General features: G+C 46.8%; 1 protein-coding gene across 4 annotated transcripts in view; it reads left to right on the top strand.

Annotated features, from left to right (window-relative positions):
- Fmo4 (flavin containing dimethylaniline monoxygenase 4) overlaps window positions 1-9,756 on the top strand; it is a 33,796-nt gene extending 24,040 nt beyond the window's left edge. For all 4 annotated transcript variants that reach the window (XM_071600321.1, XM_071600322.1, XM_071600320.1 and 1 more), the window contains 3 exons: window positions 321-673; window positions 3,128-3,197; window positions 5,144-9,756. In XM_071600321.1, coding sequence (XP_071456422.1) covers window positions 321-673; window positions 3,128-3,197; window positions 5,144-5,618 — 898 coding nt within the window. In that variant the 3' untranslated portion in view covers window positions 5,619-9,756. The remainder of the gene's footprint in view (window positions 1-320; window positions 674-3,127; window positions 3,198-5,143) is intronic.
- Window positions 9,757-17,445: the final 7,689 nt, after the last annotated feature.

Genomic DNA, 17,445 nt, shown 5'->3' with positions numbered 1-17,445 from the left:
GTGCTAACACTTCAAGATAAAAAAAAAAAAAAAAAAAAAAAAGCTCTAGAAATTAATTATAAGAGAGAGAGAATTGTAAAATTGAGTCAGGAAAAAGTGGGGTCAATCATTTTCCACGTGTCTTCTACTGGGAACAAGAAAAGAAAACGTGTTATAAACAGTAACCAGACAACTCTGAATCAGACATCATGACTGATGAATAACTGGACACTCACTTCTTTGGCTTGACAGATCGTTTACCTTAACTGACTGAATAAATCATTGGCTAGAGTATTTCACAACTATAACCACAATGAATATTTTTCTCTTCTGTGTCGAAGGAAGAAAAAAAAATTCATCGTGAATGACGAGCTGCCAACCTGCATCCTATGTGGGCTGGTCACTATGAAGACCGGTGTGAAGGGATTCACAGAGACCTCTGCCATCTTTGAAGATGGGACAGTGGAGGCCGACATTGATATTGTCATCTTCACTACAGGATACATATTTTCTTTTCCCTTTCTTGAAGAACCTCTCCAAAGCCTTTGTAGAAAGAAGATATTCCTACATAAGTGGGTCTTTCCCTCAAGCCTGGAGAGAGCAACATTAGCCATCATTGGCCTTATCAGCCTTAAGGGGTCCATCTTATCAGGCACAGAGCTCCAAGCACGGTGGGCCACAAGAGTGTTCAAAGGTACCTTGGCTATTTAGTTAGAGTCCTGTATGATCAGCCAAATCTTAAAATCATCTCCCTGCCGTTTTAGCTAAAATCAAACAGATCTGAGCCAAAGTGATATAGATATTATAAAAAATTAAATGAGCAATTAATCATACATATGTATAGTGGTATAATGAGTGTGTGTGTCACTCCATCTGACTGAGCAGAGGAGATTCTGACTCTGTAGATGGGATAAATTTGAACAGAATGTAATCAAATTTCTCAGATGAACTGAACTTTTTGGAAGCTTCAAGAGCCTATTCTATTCTAGTCCAGTCTGTTTACTCCTAAGTCTTTCCATTTATTACTAGAAGTAGAATTTTATATCACTTTAAAAGGTGCTGGAGTAATGCATGCTGTGGATAAAACTGAGGTATGAAGAGACAGCGACCTCTTAAGTGCGTGTAGCAATACCATAGGCCCTGGGCACTCCTTTGGGCAGATCCCACAAGAGCACCAGTGCAGGAGCCAGGGCTGGTGGGTCCAGAGCCACTGGGCAAGGACCCTGTGCACCTCAGCCCCTTCGTCTGCAAAGTGAGGATGGCAGACCCTCTTTCTCAGGACTTGTTAAAATTTACAACGTCTGCCAAGCCTCAAGTGGCACACTTGACACAGGAGAGAGGCCTATTAAGTGACCACTGTTGCTGCTTCTTGCCATTCCCAGCATGCCTGCTACAGAGAGCAAGATTTAGACGAGTGAGCGTTCCAAAGAACTGCAGAGTGTGATCTTTAAATATAAACAGCATTCACAGTTGGACCAACCAGCTGTCCTTAGTGAATAAAAACATCCACCAATAATTTACAAATAGCATATAAGACAGTATTAAGTAGTGATGACTTCTAGCCCACTGTACAAATGCAATAGATATTAACCACACCTAAAAACCTGCGCTCTCAGCCAAGCATGGTGGTGTAAGCTCCTAATTCCAGCTACTCAGGAGGCTGAGGTAGGAGGATCATAAGTTCTGAGGCCAGCCTGGGCAACTTAGACCTTGTCTCAAAATATATATATTTTTCTTTAAAAAAGCTAAGAGACTGGGCCTAGACTGCATGCCTATAATCCCAGCAATTTGGGAGGCTGAAGCAGGAGGATAACAAGTTCAAAGCCAGCCTCAGCAACTTAGCAAGATGCTAAGCAACTTAGCAAGACCCCATCTCAAAATAAAAAATAAAAATGGCTGGGGTTGTGGCTCAGTGGTTAAGCAATCAATCCCTGGGGCAAAAATTAATTAATTAATTAAAAAGGCTGGGGGGGGCGGGGTAGCTCAGTAGCAGAGCACTTGCCTGGCATGCACAAGACTCTGGGTTCAACTCCCAGGACCACAAAAAAAGAAAAGACCTAAGTACTTGTAGCTGGCAAACATGCTATTCAAATGGCAGAGAAAGTGTTTAGAAGATTTTCACCCTATTTACATTACAGGAAAAAAAATCCACCCCCCTTCATTAAGTTACCACAAACTTGTATTTCTTTAAGAACAACGCAGTGCTTTCACGGCTCTGTCCAGTTAAGTGAAAATCGTAGAGGACTTAAGTGCTGGTTTGGGAGGTATTTTATAGTGAGCTCCAAACTGCTCATTAGGATGATAAAGCCAAGGCCACCACAGGAGTAGCTTCACCATCCCCAGACGGCTTCTGGGAACCACCAAGTCTTGCTAGTTCTTCAGGATAACATGGTCCTAGCAGGAAGTGCACCCATGAGCTGAGTCAGACCTCTCGTGTGGACCTGGAAGCCCACACCTGGGGCTGGCCCGTGGTACCCAGCAGGGCAGGACTGGCCAGAGTGGGATGGTGAACAGGGAGAGCCCAGTGCAGGGGGGTTCACATGAGAGCAGGCATGGACACACCAGGAACCCAGAAGACCCAAAGGGGTCTCAGACGGGGGCTGCGGGGCAACTGCAGAGGGAGGCCAGAGTCCACGCTGTGACGGCAAGAAAAAGGCCAAGTGTGACACTGAGCACAAGGCCCTCGCACAGCTCAAGCAGGCACAGCCTCTGTGAGACCCACGTGCTGCCAGCACCTGTCACTCTTGAGGATTCCCAGGTACAAAACCAACGATGTGCCAAAGCTGCACTGTGAGGCGGGGTCGTTGTAAGTGTTCCCATCAGAACTAGTAAGAGCTCTAACACCCACCCAGGTGCCTGTGGAGGCGTATGTGTGAGCGAGAGGCGGGAGAGACCCTAAGAGCAGGTGCAGAGGGACGGGGCAGGCAGCTGCCGCAGCAGGGGCTGATGTCTCCTGGGTGGTGCAGGCTGAGGCTGGGCCAAGGTGCGTCTTCTCGCCCTCTGGCAGTGTCCTGCGCACTGCAGCCCCACTCAGCTCTGGCTGTCTCACGTCCTGAGGGTGGAGCCGTGGGAGATCAGAATGAGAGGGAGGAAACTTAAATAAAGGAAAATCTAGTGGACTTCAGTGTGTTTCTGATCTTTCTCACAGGACTCTGTAAGATCCCTCCACCCCAGAAGCTGATGGCCGAGGTCACTAAAAAGGAGGAGCTCATTCAAAGGTAGGAAACACAGGTTGCCACAGGGTGGACTTGCCAGTGGATTCTGTTACTAAGGAAAGCAACAAGGATTCCCAGTTACTGTGAGAGCCACTCCCAGAGGCAGTACGGAGGAGGGACACACCTCTGCCACCAACCAGACTGTGGCCTCAGACATGTCATGGGGGCACCAGGTCTTCTCAGTGGGACCCAGTCCTGCCCTCACTTGGCCACTGAAACCCACTGTGTGTCTCCTTCCGTTTCTCAGGCTGCGCTTTCTCTTCTTGCTGGTGTCCCCTCTGGCTCACTCCTAGGCCTCGCTGAGCCCACCCCTTGGTCCCCAGCAGGACTCTCCTCACTCCAGCAGGGCCTCATCCACCTTTAAACACCTTCAATCCTATGGCTCCAGGTGTCTTTAACCAAGGCTTTCCTCCAGCTCCTCTGGATAGCTCCCTGCACATATAAAGGTGCCTCAAATTCGATGTCTAAAAGTAAACATTTTGGGGCTGGGGATGTGGCTCAAGCAGTAGCGCGCTCGCCTGGCATGCGCGGGGCGCTGGGTTCCATCCTCAGCACCACATACAAATAAAATAAAGATGTTGTGTCCACTGAAAACTAAAACATAAATATTAAAAATATTCTCTCTCTCTCTCTCTTTAAAAAAAAAAAAAGTAAACCTTTTTTTTTTTTTTTGAGATGAGGTCTTGCTGTGCTGCCAGGCTGCCTTGAACTCTGGACTGCAGGCATGACCACCATGCCCAGCTTAAAAACAAACTCCTAAGGTCCTCTCCACCGCTCCGCCCTGGCAGTGCGCCCCTCTGACCCTGCTCCCCTCAGTGACACCCGCTCGTTCCGGCTGAGTGGCACTGGAGCAGCGCTAGTCTCCTTTTCTCTCACACCTGTGTCGGCAAATACTGTCGGCCTCTGCCTTCCAGAGGAATCCAGGACTCGGACACTTCTCACGACCCTGCTGCTGCCACCTCAGAGCAGCCTCAGGACACTTGTGCCCCTCACCTGTCTCCCACTTTCTGCTCTGACTCAGCAACAAGCACAAGCCACACCACGCTGCTTTCTGTTCAAACCCTGGGGTGCCTCCCTTTCCCCCAGGAAGGCTCCCGGTGGCTTCTGCAGTCCCCGGGGCACCCTCAGTGCCCACCCTTCCCTGCCCCTGCCCACCACACCTCAGCCAGGCCCAGCATCGCCCTCCTGAGCCTTCGCAGTTGGTCCCCTCTGCCTGAAGTTTCTCCCCAGGCACCTGCATGGCTCACTGCTCAAATGTCACCCCGTGGGGGAAGTCTTCCTTGACAGCACTGCATAAAACTGCCACCCGGCCACCCCACTGCCTCCCCTGCCCTGCTTGGGTCTCTCATACGGCCCACCGCTGCCTGCAGATTACACGTCTGCTGGACTGAGCTGCTGATGGTCTGCTAGACCCCACCAGGGGGCAAACTCGGACAGCAAGGCTCTGGCCTTGCTCACTGCTGGCTCTAGAATGGTGCCTGGAATGTCTGCCTCATTGACGGACTGACTGACATGGACCTTATGAAGGTTTAAGGCAGACACAGACGAAGGCTTCACATAACGCTAGGCCCCTCTCCATGTCTAGCTCCGTTCTGGTACAGCAAGCCGTGGCCCCTCAGCTCCCAATCACATGAATAAAAACGTAGGTGCCCATGTACGCGAAGCCTGCTGGCCCTCCTCACCCACAACCACGGCTGCGCTCGGACCATCACACTTTATCCTGTTCTTACCAAACGCCAGGAACAAAAGCGTCTCCTCCCAGGGCCTCCTTTCGCCTCCTCCTTCCGCAGGTGGATCTTCCTCTGAAGGCCATTCCTTACATGGAAACCCACCTCCAAGACATGGTTTGATTCCGAGGCAGAAGTAACACCCAGGAGGAGGGTGGGCTCTGTAACACGGGAACGCGGGGCAGGGAGGATCGCCAAACCCATGCTCCCTTCTCCCCACAGGGGTGTGATCGCGGACGCCACTCAGGACAAGCTGGACTACATCCTCTACCTGGATGAGCTTGCTGCGTGCATAGGCGCCAAGCCCAGCCTCCCGCTGCTGCTCCTCAGGGATCCCAGACTCGCCTGGGAAGTCTTCTTTGGACCCTGTACCCCTTACCAATACCGCCTGGTGGGCCCCGGAAGATGGGAAGGAGCCAGAAATGCCATCCTGACCCAGTGGGACAGGACCCTGAAGCCTCTCAAAACCCGAGTCCCTCCCGACACCCCCAGGCCTGCCTCCACGTCACACTGCTTGAGAGCTTGGGGTGGCCCTGTCCTGCTGGCCTCTCTCCTACTTATCTATAAGTCTTCACTTTCCAAGTGGATGCAGGACAGACTCTCCCCTCAGCTAGGGCTGTGCTTTGGGTGTGCCCCCTGGAGTTCATGGGCTGGCAGACTGGCCTCCAGCGTGGCAGCACTGAGAGGTGGGGACTAGGGGAGGGACTGGGGTCATGCAGACTCTACCTACCCTCACAAATGGATCAGTGCCACTCACAGAACTGGATTAGTTTCCATGAGGTCGTTATAAAGTGAGGCTGCCCCTTGTTTTCTCTCCTTCTAAGGCACCTGCTTGAGAGGCAAACCTCCCACCTTTCAACATGTCATGAAAGCACAGTCCTCACCAGAAGTTCCCCTAGGCCCTTGGACGTCCCAGCCTCCAGAACTGTGAGCCAAAGAAACTTATTTTCTTTATAAATTACTAATCTCAGGTCTTCTGTTACAGCCATGGAAAAATGGACTAATACACCTATAGTGTTTGGTGAGGACGAAGCTGATTGGTTTCAAGGGTCAAACCATGCCATGATGATCCTATCTTCAAGTATCTTGTGTATCCCTTCTCTCCTTCCACCGTAACGTCTACAATCCAAGTTCAGGTCTAGTCGTCTCTTAGCAGAATTATTATATTGTGTATCACTCTTTGGTCTCAGTACCCTCTTTCTCTTTCCAGTGCACATTCTATCCTGCTAGCTAAAGCAGCTACCCTAAAATAACAGTGTGATCATCATTGCCAAACATAAAAGTATGAGCAGTCCTGCCTAAAATTAAAATGATCATCATTCATATCAGGGTCCTGAGAGGAATAAGATGATGATACTCAAATAATTTGTGGAAATTTAATATAAAGATTAATCAAGAAGATGTGAGCATTGCTGGGAAATTGTAGGGATCATAACATGCCCTCAGACTACAGTGAGGTGGCTTTACTATCCCTAGACCAAAGCAGGCCAGGAAGGAGAGGAATCACTAACCAAAGAAGGAAGGAGCTTTGTACAACAAGAGACACGGCTTTCAGCTGCGCGAGGAAGGAGGGCCTGATGGCCCCCAGAGTGGGAAGCTGAGGGGCAGACAGTCTGTACTCTCTTCCTTCCCTCATTCACCTCCAAAGCCAACCAAGAGCCTGAGGCGGGATGCCAGCTGTTGTCCAGGAGTCGGCCTCCAGGGCCGGTCACCTTGATCTGTGTGCAGCTGAGACTACTGACTGGCAGCTGAGACCACTGGTCAAGGTCACTCCCTGGAGAAGGAGACGTGGATCATCACCTTAACTCTGGTGTCAGCCATGAGGCCCTGGCCAAGCCATGTAGCCTTTCCAAGCCTCAGTGCCCTCACCTGCAAAGTGAAGGTAACAATAGTACCAAGTGCAGGGTGAGCAGTGAGAGACGGTGCAAGGCATCTGTGCAGAACTGAAAGACATTTCCTAATCTCTGCATTAAGGGGCTGTTGTGTAACCAGGAGCCTTGGCCTGTACAGCTCAGTCACTCTTTTGTCCTTGTGTCCCCTCCACCCTCAGATGGACTCTCCTGAATGCAGCAGGTAAACATTAGCAAAGGAGGGTTAGAAATAGCCATCCTGAAACGACCAGTGAAGGTGTCTGGGTTTACCTGTGCTCCTCGGTGGACTTCAAACCCCGCTAAAGCAGACCAACAGGAGCAACGTCCAGCTTAAGCTAACTGCACACCCGTTCTTGAGGGAGAGTGTGGAACTGAGAATGTCTCTTAGTTCATCAGAACTTAAACTTATAATGTGCTATTTTTTCAATGCAGTAATTTTTAAATAATGAGTCAAACACTCAGAGAAGTAATTTACTCTGGTTTTCACAGAAAGGAGGAGACAGAACAGGGATTTTAACCAAATATATGCAACCCTGGAGCCACTAGCTGCCTTGGGAGGTAACTTCCCTATTGTCTCAAGCCCTTCAATTGGTCAGTGAAGCCCGGACCTTTTCCACCTCTTCCTCCAGGAAGCCTGCGCCTGCCTGCCTGCCTGCCTGCCTGCGGGCTCCCTCCTCTGCACTGCCTTCCCACCCTGAACAGACTGGGAGCATTGTGCTTGGCAAGTCCATGACTCTAGGCCTCAAAGAACCCCCAATACCAGGAAAATCCCATTGGGAGTTAACCCATTGACTTGAGATTTGATTTGAGAATCAAATTTTCATAGTAAATATTAGGGGAAAATACTAGGTTTGATCAAGACTTCATTGAGAAATGAGATCAGAATTATGAAAATAAGTTTGCTTGTTCTTTTTAAATGTCTTTTGTTAATATATTAACTTTTTAAATTTTTTTCTAATCAGTCTTACATGACAGCAGAATGCATTTGTTTCATCGTACACAGAGCACGACTTTTCATTTCTCTGGTTGTACACAATGTAGGGTCGCACCATTTGTGCAATCATACATGTACATAGGGTAATGATGTCCTTCTAATTCTACCATCTTTCCTACCCACACACCCTCTCCCCCATCCCTCCCCTTTGCCCAATCCAAAATTCCTCCATTCTTTCCATGCCCCTCCCCCATTATGGGTCAGCATTCTCTTATCAGAGAGAACAAGGCACACTCATGCATGGCTGGTGGGACTGCAAATTGGTGCAACCACAGTGGAAAGCAGTATATAGATTCCTTAGAAAACTTGGAACGGAACCACCATCTGACCCAGCTATCCCACTCCTCAGTCTACACCCAAAGGACTTAAAATCAGCATACTACAGTGACATAGCCACATCACAATTTATAGCAGCTCAGTTCACAAAAGCTAAACCATGGAACCAACCTAGATGCCCTTCAATAGATGAATAGATAAAGAAACTGTGATATATATATATATATATATATATATATATATATATATATATATCACTAAAAGAGAATAAAATCATGGCATTTTCAGGTAAATGGATGGAACTGGAGAATATCATGCTAAGTGAAGTAAATCAATCCTAAAAAAACAAAGGCCAAATGTTTTCTCTGATACGTGGATGCTTGGCCTTTCATTTAGCCAAATTTGGATTATAACTGGAACCATCTTCTAAAAGGAATTGCCTAGTTGTGAGAATTTACATGACAGCTAGATAAAACACCTTTATGACTTCCTTTACTACATATTCAACTTTCAAAACTAGGCTATAAGTTAGCAATATTTTAATAGTCAAGGTTTTCATTGATTTTGCCAAGGAACTAAAATTTCAATCCTCTCATATTTATACAAATCTCTTTTGAAACTCCTGTCATCACACATGCCAATCATCTCTAAGCCATTCTTGAAACGTCTTCCTGGTTTAATGCTGCTAGATCCAGAGTTGCCATGGCTTAGCAGTCCTCCAGTATCACCTTTGGCAATTTTTTTTTTTGAAATCCTTATTTTGCAATATATGTAATTTCACTTTGTCAGTGATTTGCATTAGAGTCTGCATGATCAGACAATCACCAGAGTCTGACCACAAAGACATTGGCATCCAGAAGAGGCTGTCCCGTTGAATAGGCATGTGGGTTTTAGAGAAAATAAATTTTAAGTGCTCAGTTAATTCATTCATTAACTCAACAAATATGCATTGAGCACTTACTGTGTTCCAAGCACTCTTCTAGACTGAGGTAACCATGGTCAGTAAAGAGAAAGTCCTTGACGTCATGGAACACATACTGCACTGTGACAGGCAGCGATGTGACAACTGCCAGGAAGACCAACCAAGCAGGCTTCAGAGAGGGTGGGGGAGCCAGCTGGGACGCTCACACAAAGCTTCTCTGAAGAGGTGACACCCGAAATGTTCCCAGTGGAAGCTGGGTAAAGTGAGAGAGTGGCCCCGGGACAGTCTCACGGAAGGCGTTGTTTCTGTCAGCAACCAGTAAGTGGCCTTGGGGCAGGCGTGTTAGAATAGTGGCCACCAACCTTGTTCACACCATGATGCACACAGAAAATGAAGACAGTCTTTGTGAGCCACGCTAAGATAAGCCGATAAGATAAGGGGAAGGGAGATCATTGCGAGCACAGGGAAAAATCATCTTTTCATATTGAAGTAAAATTGCTTAAGCCAAAAAATACCGAAATATTAAATATAGAATCTATAATATACTTCCAAATACAATTTCACAGGTTTTGGTTAAAACTTGAATTCATCTCTAGGGGTTTTCTATCATAATTGATATCCTACGTTAACTTCTAAATAAGATTTTTAAACGATGATCTCTTTATGTTATTACAAGTTGGTATGAAAATAATGTAAAACCATTTCACAGCCATTCAAAAAAATTGAGACCGTTGAAATATTTTCTTTCATCAATCAATGTAACATTGAAAGCTGTTTGTGTTGTGAGAATGGATCCAAGTCCCATCAAACTTGCAGGACAAGCAATTCAAAGTGAGATCAAGCTTTAATAGTGAGACGCGCTCCCTTGGCTAGCGCACTCACCCTGAAGGCGCTGGGTCAAGAGGGCACAGAACTGTCTCCCGCGGGTGAGGACAGGAGCTCCAGGCCACAGGAACCTTCCCTCACAGCCCCTGCCCCCCGCCCCCCAACACCCCACCCACCATCGCCACCAGGCTCCCTCACAGCGCCCCTCCAGCAAGGCCCCAGCTCCTGTAGACAGCGAACGTTCTGTAGGCCGGCCGAGGCGGACACCCAGGTGTTTCCCCTCCTTTCTGACTTTTCGACAGAGTCCCTGGAGAAGCAGGGACTGCAGGACTCAACATGCCAGGCTTCTCCTGGGGCCACGTGGAACTCGAGGTGCTCCGGCTTCCCCGGGCCCCACCTGCCAGCCCGAGGGCACAGGGTGGGAACCTGCGTAAGACAGGAGGAAGGCGGGGGAGTGGAGGGACCCAGTGAACCCTGTGAACAGCATTAGTGAACAGGCTGCACGTGACAGCTTCAGAAATACAGGTACTAGGGAGTCTCCTTGCCATCATTTCTTCACGTCTCTTCCTGGTAGTGCGCTCTTTGAACACAGACTGACAGCCAGTTCATAAAGCTGCCCACCAGGCGGACCTGCGTTTCTCCAGGCCAACAGGCTTCTGACCGTCTCCCTGATTCACTGAGTCCTGAGAACGGTGTCATGCCTAGAGCTATGGGTCAGGTCTTTGGGGCTCTCAGTAGTTCTGACGCCTGTGTCTCCGGGAATGAAGAATGCACGGTTAATTCTCCCAAATCCTTACATTCCAAAAGTCCTTCCTACCAGTAGGTAAGACTACACATGCTCTACAGAAGCTCCAAGAGACTTCCCCTGCAGTAGCCTGATGCCATTCTAGATTCCCCCTTTATCTGGCCTCCTGGTGGATTCCCTAATCAGAATAAATCCTTCCGAGGAGTCCACGATGGTTGTAACATGGTCCCAATGCACACGGGTCACCACTTTAGCTGACTAACTTAATGAAGCATCCATTCTGCACAGGTGACAAAGATCCTGTAACTGACCACAGACAATGAAAATGGACCACAGTCCACCAAAAACAATGTTTGGTATGAAAAGCTGGGGGAGAGAAGATGGCTTTCTTTTCAAACATAGAGGCCATGCACAAAGATAGTAATGGGTAATCAACCCATGGTGTGAATTACTCGAAACAAATATTTTTTTAAAAAACACAAATATTGAAGTCTAAGAAGAACTCTTAGTTTCTATATTGCTGCTAAAATCTGTTTCTCTAAGATAATCCATTTTCAGTACAGTTTCAATCCACCGCACAGAGTCAAAAGTTTTGTTTTACACATATATCTTGCTTGCTGTGCTGACCTTAGGAATCTACAACTGCCTTTCTTGCTCCTTCATTCCATCCCTGTCCAAGATTTCTGATCTATGCACATCCAGGTGCAGCTGGGTAACCTTTCTCTGGATCAGGATATCTTCTCCCTTTGAGTCTAGCTGATCAAAACTGTGCAGGTGGGGAAGAAGACTGCATAAACTCTCACCCCAGTCAAACTGTCTGCCTCAGCATTCCCACTGTGACTCTCTGTCGCTGATGACCCGGGATTGGACAGACTGCCCGGGCTTCGCTCTGTAACTGAGCCGGTTTCTCCTCGTTGCCTGTGCGTGCCCTGTGGGTCTGTGTGTAACACCCTTCCACGCTGTCTTTGTCCTAAGTCATAATGCCTGACATTCAACAGTTGCCCCTTTGTTCTCTTCCGATTTCAGGATCTAATTTTCAACACATACGATCTCTCTTCCTCATGACCATTTGAGAAGTGTGCTTAGTGTGTTTGAAGATGATTATCAAGTACTTAGAGTGTGGCTCCAAGGCACCTGTCCCGGGAAAACTTCTGTGTGGGTTTTGTATCACCCCGTGCCGTCTCTAGGCCCTGACTTGGTACACTGGCTGAAGGGAACACTGGTTCATGCTCGCGGTAAGCCCGCTGAGCAATTCCTGAGTCCCCAGCTCCCTCTTCGGTGCATTCTGCTGGGCCACACAGCCCCTCCCGGCTGCCCCTGCTGCCACTCCCCTCCTGCATGCAGAGCGCCCTCTCGGCTTCAGGGCTGCTGTGGAGTGCACAGTGGTACACCACAGCTGATCTGGCCTTCTTCAAGACCACCGGGCTGGAGGATGAAAACAGAGTCCTGGACTTCTGTCCCGGACATCCTCGACACTCTGCACCGCAACAGATTTCCCAGATGAAACTCAGACACAGCCCTGACCTGTGGCCCACACTGCTCACTGCACTTGACACACCACTCACCTGACCCTAATAGCAACCTTTGAAAGAAGTGTAACAGATGCCCTCACCTTACAGATGAGAAAACTGAGGAAGAGGTTATCTAATTTGGGAAAGTCTCATGGATACTAAGAATGGAAGCAAGATTCCAACTGGGGCAGAGCTTTGCTCTGGAGTCCCTGCACGTAACCACCCCACAGCTGGAGCGTCACAGACGTTACAGGTTAGAAGGGAGGTTGCCTGCTCAGACTGCCCAAGAGCAACGTCACGGGGCATGAATGTAAGGTCTCTGCTTGACCGTCCTCCCAAGGAGTATTCTTCTCTTTAGGAGAAGTGACCATTTTCTGACTTTTCTACTTATTAATAATTAGGAACTCTGTGAAGCTATACTGACTTGTAGATTTATGACCAATAAATATGCAGTAGGAGATATATCAGGAGTTTGTGATTTTCACTATCAAACATTAAACCAAGAAAACTTATTCTAACATTTCTTTATTAAATTATTTATAAACACCCTCAAATGCTCTTCGAATCAGCTTCACCGTCACACTGTCTCAATCAGTAATTAATGAGATGCCAGGCGTGGTGGCACATGTCTGTAATCCCAGTGACTCAGGAGGCTGAGGCAAGAGAATCAAGAGTTCAAAGCCAGCCTCAGCAATTTAGTGAGGCTCTAAATAACTTAGTGAAACCCTGTCTCTAAATAAAATATTTTTTAAAAAGGCTTGGGATGTGGCTCAGTGGTTAAGCACCCCTGGTTTCAATACCTAATACCCTCCCCACCTCAAAAAAAAGAAAATTAATGAGATAAAATTTTGACAATTGTTAACTCAATGTTTGCAAACAAAAAACTTGTTTTTAAACTTCTGAAAATCATACTTTCATGCTCTGGGAGTAAATTACACACAAGGGCTCTCTTGACACATACAGTCTTTTTCCCAATTAAATCTGGTGCTATGGTTGGGAAACTGCTTGTCCTGAGGGGTTCTCAGGGTGGAAGCATGGTCCATGGTGTGGACTGTGAGAGGTGGGGTCTGGTGGGAAATAATTAGGTCACAGGTGCATGGCCCTCCCTCTAAAGGAATCAATCTGCTTCTCAGGAGACCCTGGTTTTTACGACAGAGCAAGGCTGGCCGCACCCTGCTCTCTGACTTCCTATCTCACCATGCATTCTCCTTCCCTCTCAGGAATTCGCGCCTTCATGATGCCATCTGCTATCAGGCCCTCGGCAGAGGGGACCACAGCCAGCACCGTGTTGTTTGGTGCTGTGACCTCAGCTATTTTGTTACAGCAACAGAAAATGGACCGAGACATCTGGGGAGAAGCACATGTCTGATGCCTACAACCACTCAAAAGTCACCGGCAGCATCATGCAGAGAACGGGGCATGAACTTGGAAGCCAGACAGACCTGGGTTCAAGCAGCACTGTGTCTACTTCCTAGTTTAACCTGTGATTCACTCCTCTTCTCTAAGTCCCACTCTACATCCATAAGATGAGGACAGGTGTTTCTACCACCTGGGTTAGTGTGACACCCATGAAGTCATGCATCCAGCATTTACCATGGTGCCAGGGGCCCTAGCGGGTGCTCAGTCACCCTCCCTTTCTCAGCAGGGTGCCAGCAAATGCTTACCAGCCAGCTTTCCAAATGAGAGCCTTGCCTGTGCTGTGTGCAGATTCCCAGGGTACAGACACTCCCACCACGGCTGCCTCCAACCACCTGCCTGGCCCAGAGTTGGAAAGAAGCATGCACAACCATCCCTTGGGAGCCTGCAAAAGCTTCTCTTCCTCCCACCCTCCACCAGATTGCAGCTCAAACACCCCTTCATTGAAGAGTTGCCCCAACTCCCCGACCAGGTCAAGTGTCCCCCTTTTTTTTTTTCCTCACAGCAGTCTGTATGTTTGTCTCAAAATCCTTCTCAAAATTCATAGTCATCAGTCACTTTATCGCAACCATTAGATTGCGAGTGCCATGGAGACAGAACCATACCCATTTTCCTCTCCAGTACATCCCCAGATCCCCAGCATTAACTGAACCGATCAAGCAAACGAGCGATTGAGGAGGAAAGGTAGGTGGATGGGTAAGTGGGTGGGTGGATGGATGGATAGATGGTTGTTTAGAATTTTGTCTCTCTTCCAAACTCTGAGAGGCCACTTCTCTAAATTTTTAACTAGTGCTCAGTTCTTCCCTGAACTCTCTGGAACAAAACTGCTCAAATTCTATTTAGAAGTTAACCATTTTCTGATGGCTGAAGATCACAGCACAGGGGCAGATTTCCTGGATCGGTCATGTGAATTCCAAGGAGTACATCACTCTTCAGGGTTCAGTTCCATCAGTGAATTGGATATTCTGATGCTAACTACTGCTTCAGTTGAGTGAGCGTGGACTCACTGTGCCTCAAAACTTGGCCTCTATAAGCAAGATAAATCCCCAAGGTCTGCTTTGGAACTTGGGTCCACATACCAACTTTGTTTTCTTCTGCATGTTTCATAACACTACTGATATATAATAACTTCTGTCCAAGTTACAAACTAAGATCAAAATTCTCAAGGGCTTGACTCTTCCCGGGAAATTATTTATAACTAGAAATATTTTCTCATAGTCAGAATTAGCACCTCTGCTATGTAGAGATTTACTTTTTTTATGATAATGGATTTTAATTTATGAAAACGATTCAAAGGTATGAGATATTATTACTATTCACTAGGGACCTGTCATGGTTTAGATGCAGTATCCCCCAAAAGCTCACATGTGAGACAATCAATGCAAGAAGGTTTGGACGAGAAATGATTGGGTCATACCCTTAACCTAATCAGAGAATTGATCCCTGATGGGATTAGGTGGGTGGTAACTGGAGGCAGGTGGGGTGTGGCGGGAGAAAATGGTTAATTGGGGGCAGGGCCATGGGTATATATTTGTATCTGGTTCGAGGAGTCTCACTCTGCTTCCTGATCACCCATGAGAGCAGTTTCCCTCTGCCACACTCTTCCACCACGATATTCTGCTTCATCTCAGGCCCCAAGGAATGGACCCGGCCTTCTGTGGACTAAGGCCTCTGAAATTGTGAGCCCTAAATAAACCTTTCCTCCTTTACACTCGTTCTGGGTGGGTCCTTTAGTCACAGCAGCAAGAAAAGCTGCCTAAACCAGCACCTAAGAGGTCTCCTTATTCCTGTCTCCTATGCAATGGGCTTTAACTTATACAAATACAGGAGAAAAGATGTCAAAATTTAAATAGGTGAGGGCTGCAGCTCAATGATAGTGCACGTGCCTAATGTGTGACGCCCTGGGTTCAAGACCTAGCACTGGAAAAATAAAAACTACAAATAACTAACATAAGAGGTCAATTAGGTATGCCTGCAAGTCACCTAGGTAAAAAGTTAAGGGTGACTCATCACATTCATGAGACTTCTTAAATTTTCCATCTGGCACTTCAGAATTCTTTCTGGCAAATTTTTGGATTTTAAACCATTTAGCACAGTTATAAGCAAAGTTTGACCTCAGGCCATGGACTGCCCACCTACGCTTGCAATGCAGCTTAGGATCCAATTTCAGGAATCCTTTAATCTTAATAACAGAGAAATGAGTTCCTCTCAGAGAACGTCAGCCCTAGCTGACTCCTACTGATGAAGTGCTTCTGACAAGGAAGAACCAATCAAGTGCAGCAGGGTGAGCTGATGTGTGTGCAGCTCACGGGGGAGGGGGAGTGCGTGGAAATCCACTCTGGGCCTGGTCTTGGGCATTTATAAGGGATCATTTCAAGCAGAAGCTAACAGTTACAGAGCAGCAACTGCATCTTTCCACTTCCCTGCTTAATAGTGAAAACACAGGGCCAGGGATATAGCTCAGTAGCAGTATGCTTGCCTAGCATGAGAGGCCCTGGTTTTGATCCAGAGCACCACGAAAAAGAAAGAAAGAAAGGAAGGAAGGAAGGAAGGAAGGAAGGAAGGAAGGAAGGAAGGAAGGAAAGAAAATGAAAATAAACTAGCTATAAAAGTCTCTTGCTCAATAATAAAATGTGCTCAAAGCTCAGCATTATAATTATATACTTCTGTTATGTAATTTCTGAAAATTTATCTCCTAGAAAGGAAACCCTTCAAGTGAAAGAATAATCATTTTTTTAAAAAAGGCTAAACTTCAGATACTGTACTTTCTAGTCTAATAATAATACATGTAGTAGGTGAAGAAAAAATTAAGTTCACAGGCATTGCTTCTACTTGGATTACCCTTACGATATATGTTCTAACACATCCACCTTCCAAACTGTGCCACGTGTTGGTATTAGTTAGCTGTTCATTACTGTGACACAAATACACAACGAGAACAACTGAGAGGAGGAAAGATTTGTTTTGGTTCACAGTTTCAGAGGACTGAGTCCATGTTGGCTGGCTTCTTTGGCTCTGGGCCTGATGCGAGGGAGATCATCATGGTGGAGGGCATGGCAGAGGAGATGTACTCAGCTCCTGGCAGACATGAAGGAGGAAGGGAGGGAGGGAAAACAAATGCCTCTAGAGCACACCCCCCGGTGACCTCCTTCCTCCAACTGGGTCCCACAAGCTATCAATAATCTATCCAGCCATCCATGGATTAATCCACCTGTGAGGTCAGAGCCCTCGTAATCTAATCATCACCTAGAAGCCTCATCTCTGAACTTTGTGGAAATGGGACCATGCTTTCAACACCTGAGCTTCGGGAGATATTTCAGATATAAACCATTCAAACTGACTCAAGTCCCCATGAGAACAGTAATCATGGCACCTGCCATTCACTGTGCGGGAGAGATTCAGAAACATACCCACATTTATACTTGCATAGAGTTCATTTGAGCTTATTTTACTTATACCATGCAATATGGTCTCCCCAACCACTCAAGTATTTTCCAAGCACATGAAAGGTGAATAACAGTTCAAAAAGATAGATGTAATGCTCCACGGGCAGTAGCAAAAAGTAATTACAGACAAAAACAGAAGAGGAGAAACCAAGAGGGAAGACCGGGAGAGGCAGATAATCCAGCTAGAAATGCAGAGGCCTCCAGGTCATAAGAAAGAATTAAATGACTCTCAATAACCCTGGAGAACAACACCAATAAAAATACTGTGTGAGTTAACATCAAAAGAACTATGACCTATGTCCCATGGGAGACAAAGTAGTATTACATCCATGAAACAAGAACAGAATGCTATTACAAAAGGAAAAATAGAACAAGAATTAGCTTGCAGAAAATGAAAAACAGGAATGAAATAAAGTTCAGGAATTCTCACAAAAAGATAAAATGGTGAACAAGAGAAAAATTAAGAAAATTAGCATACACATCTAGGAATTGATCATCTAATAAGAGAACTTTCAAAG

The sequence above is a fragment of the Marmota flaviventris genome, chromosome 12 (assembly GCF_047511675.1).
Source record: "Marmota flaviventris isolate mMarFla1 chromosome 12, mMarFla1.hap1, whole genome shotgun sequence".
In the NCBI taxonomy this organism is placed as follows: domain Eukaryota; kingdom Metazoa; phylum Chordata; class Mammalia; order Rodentia; family Sciuridae; genus Marmota; species Marmota flaviventris.
Note: the sequence above shows the minus strand (reverse complement) of the source record. Positions and strands in the feature narration are given on the sequence as shown.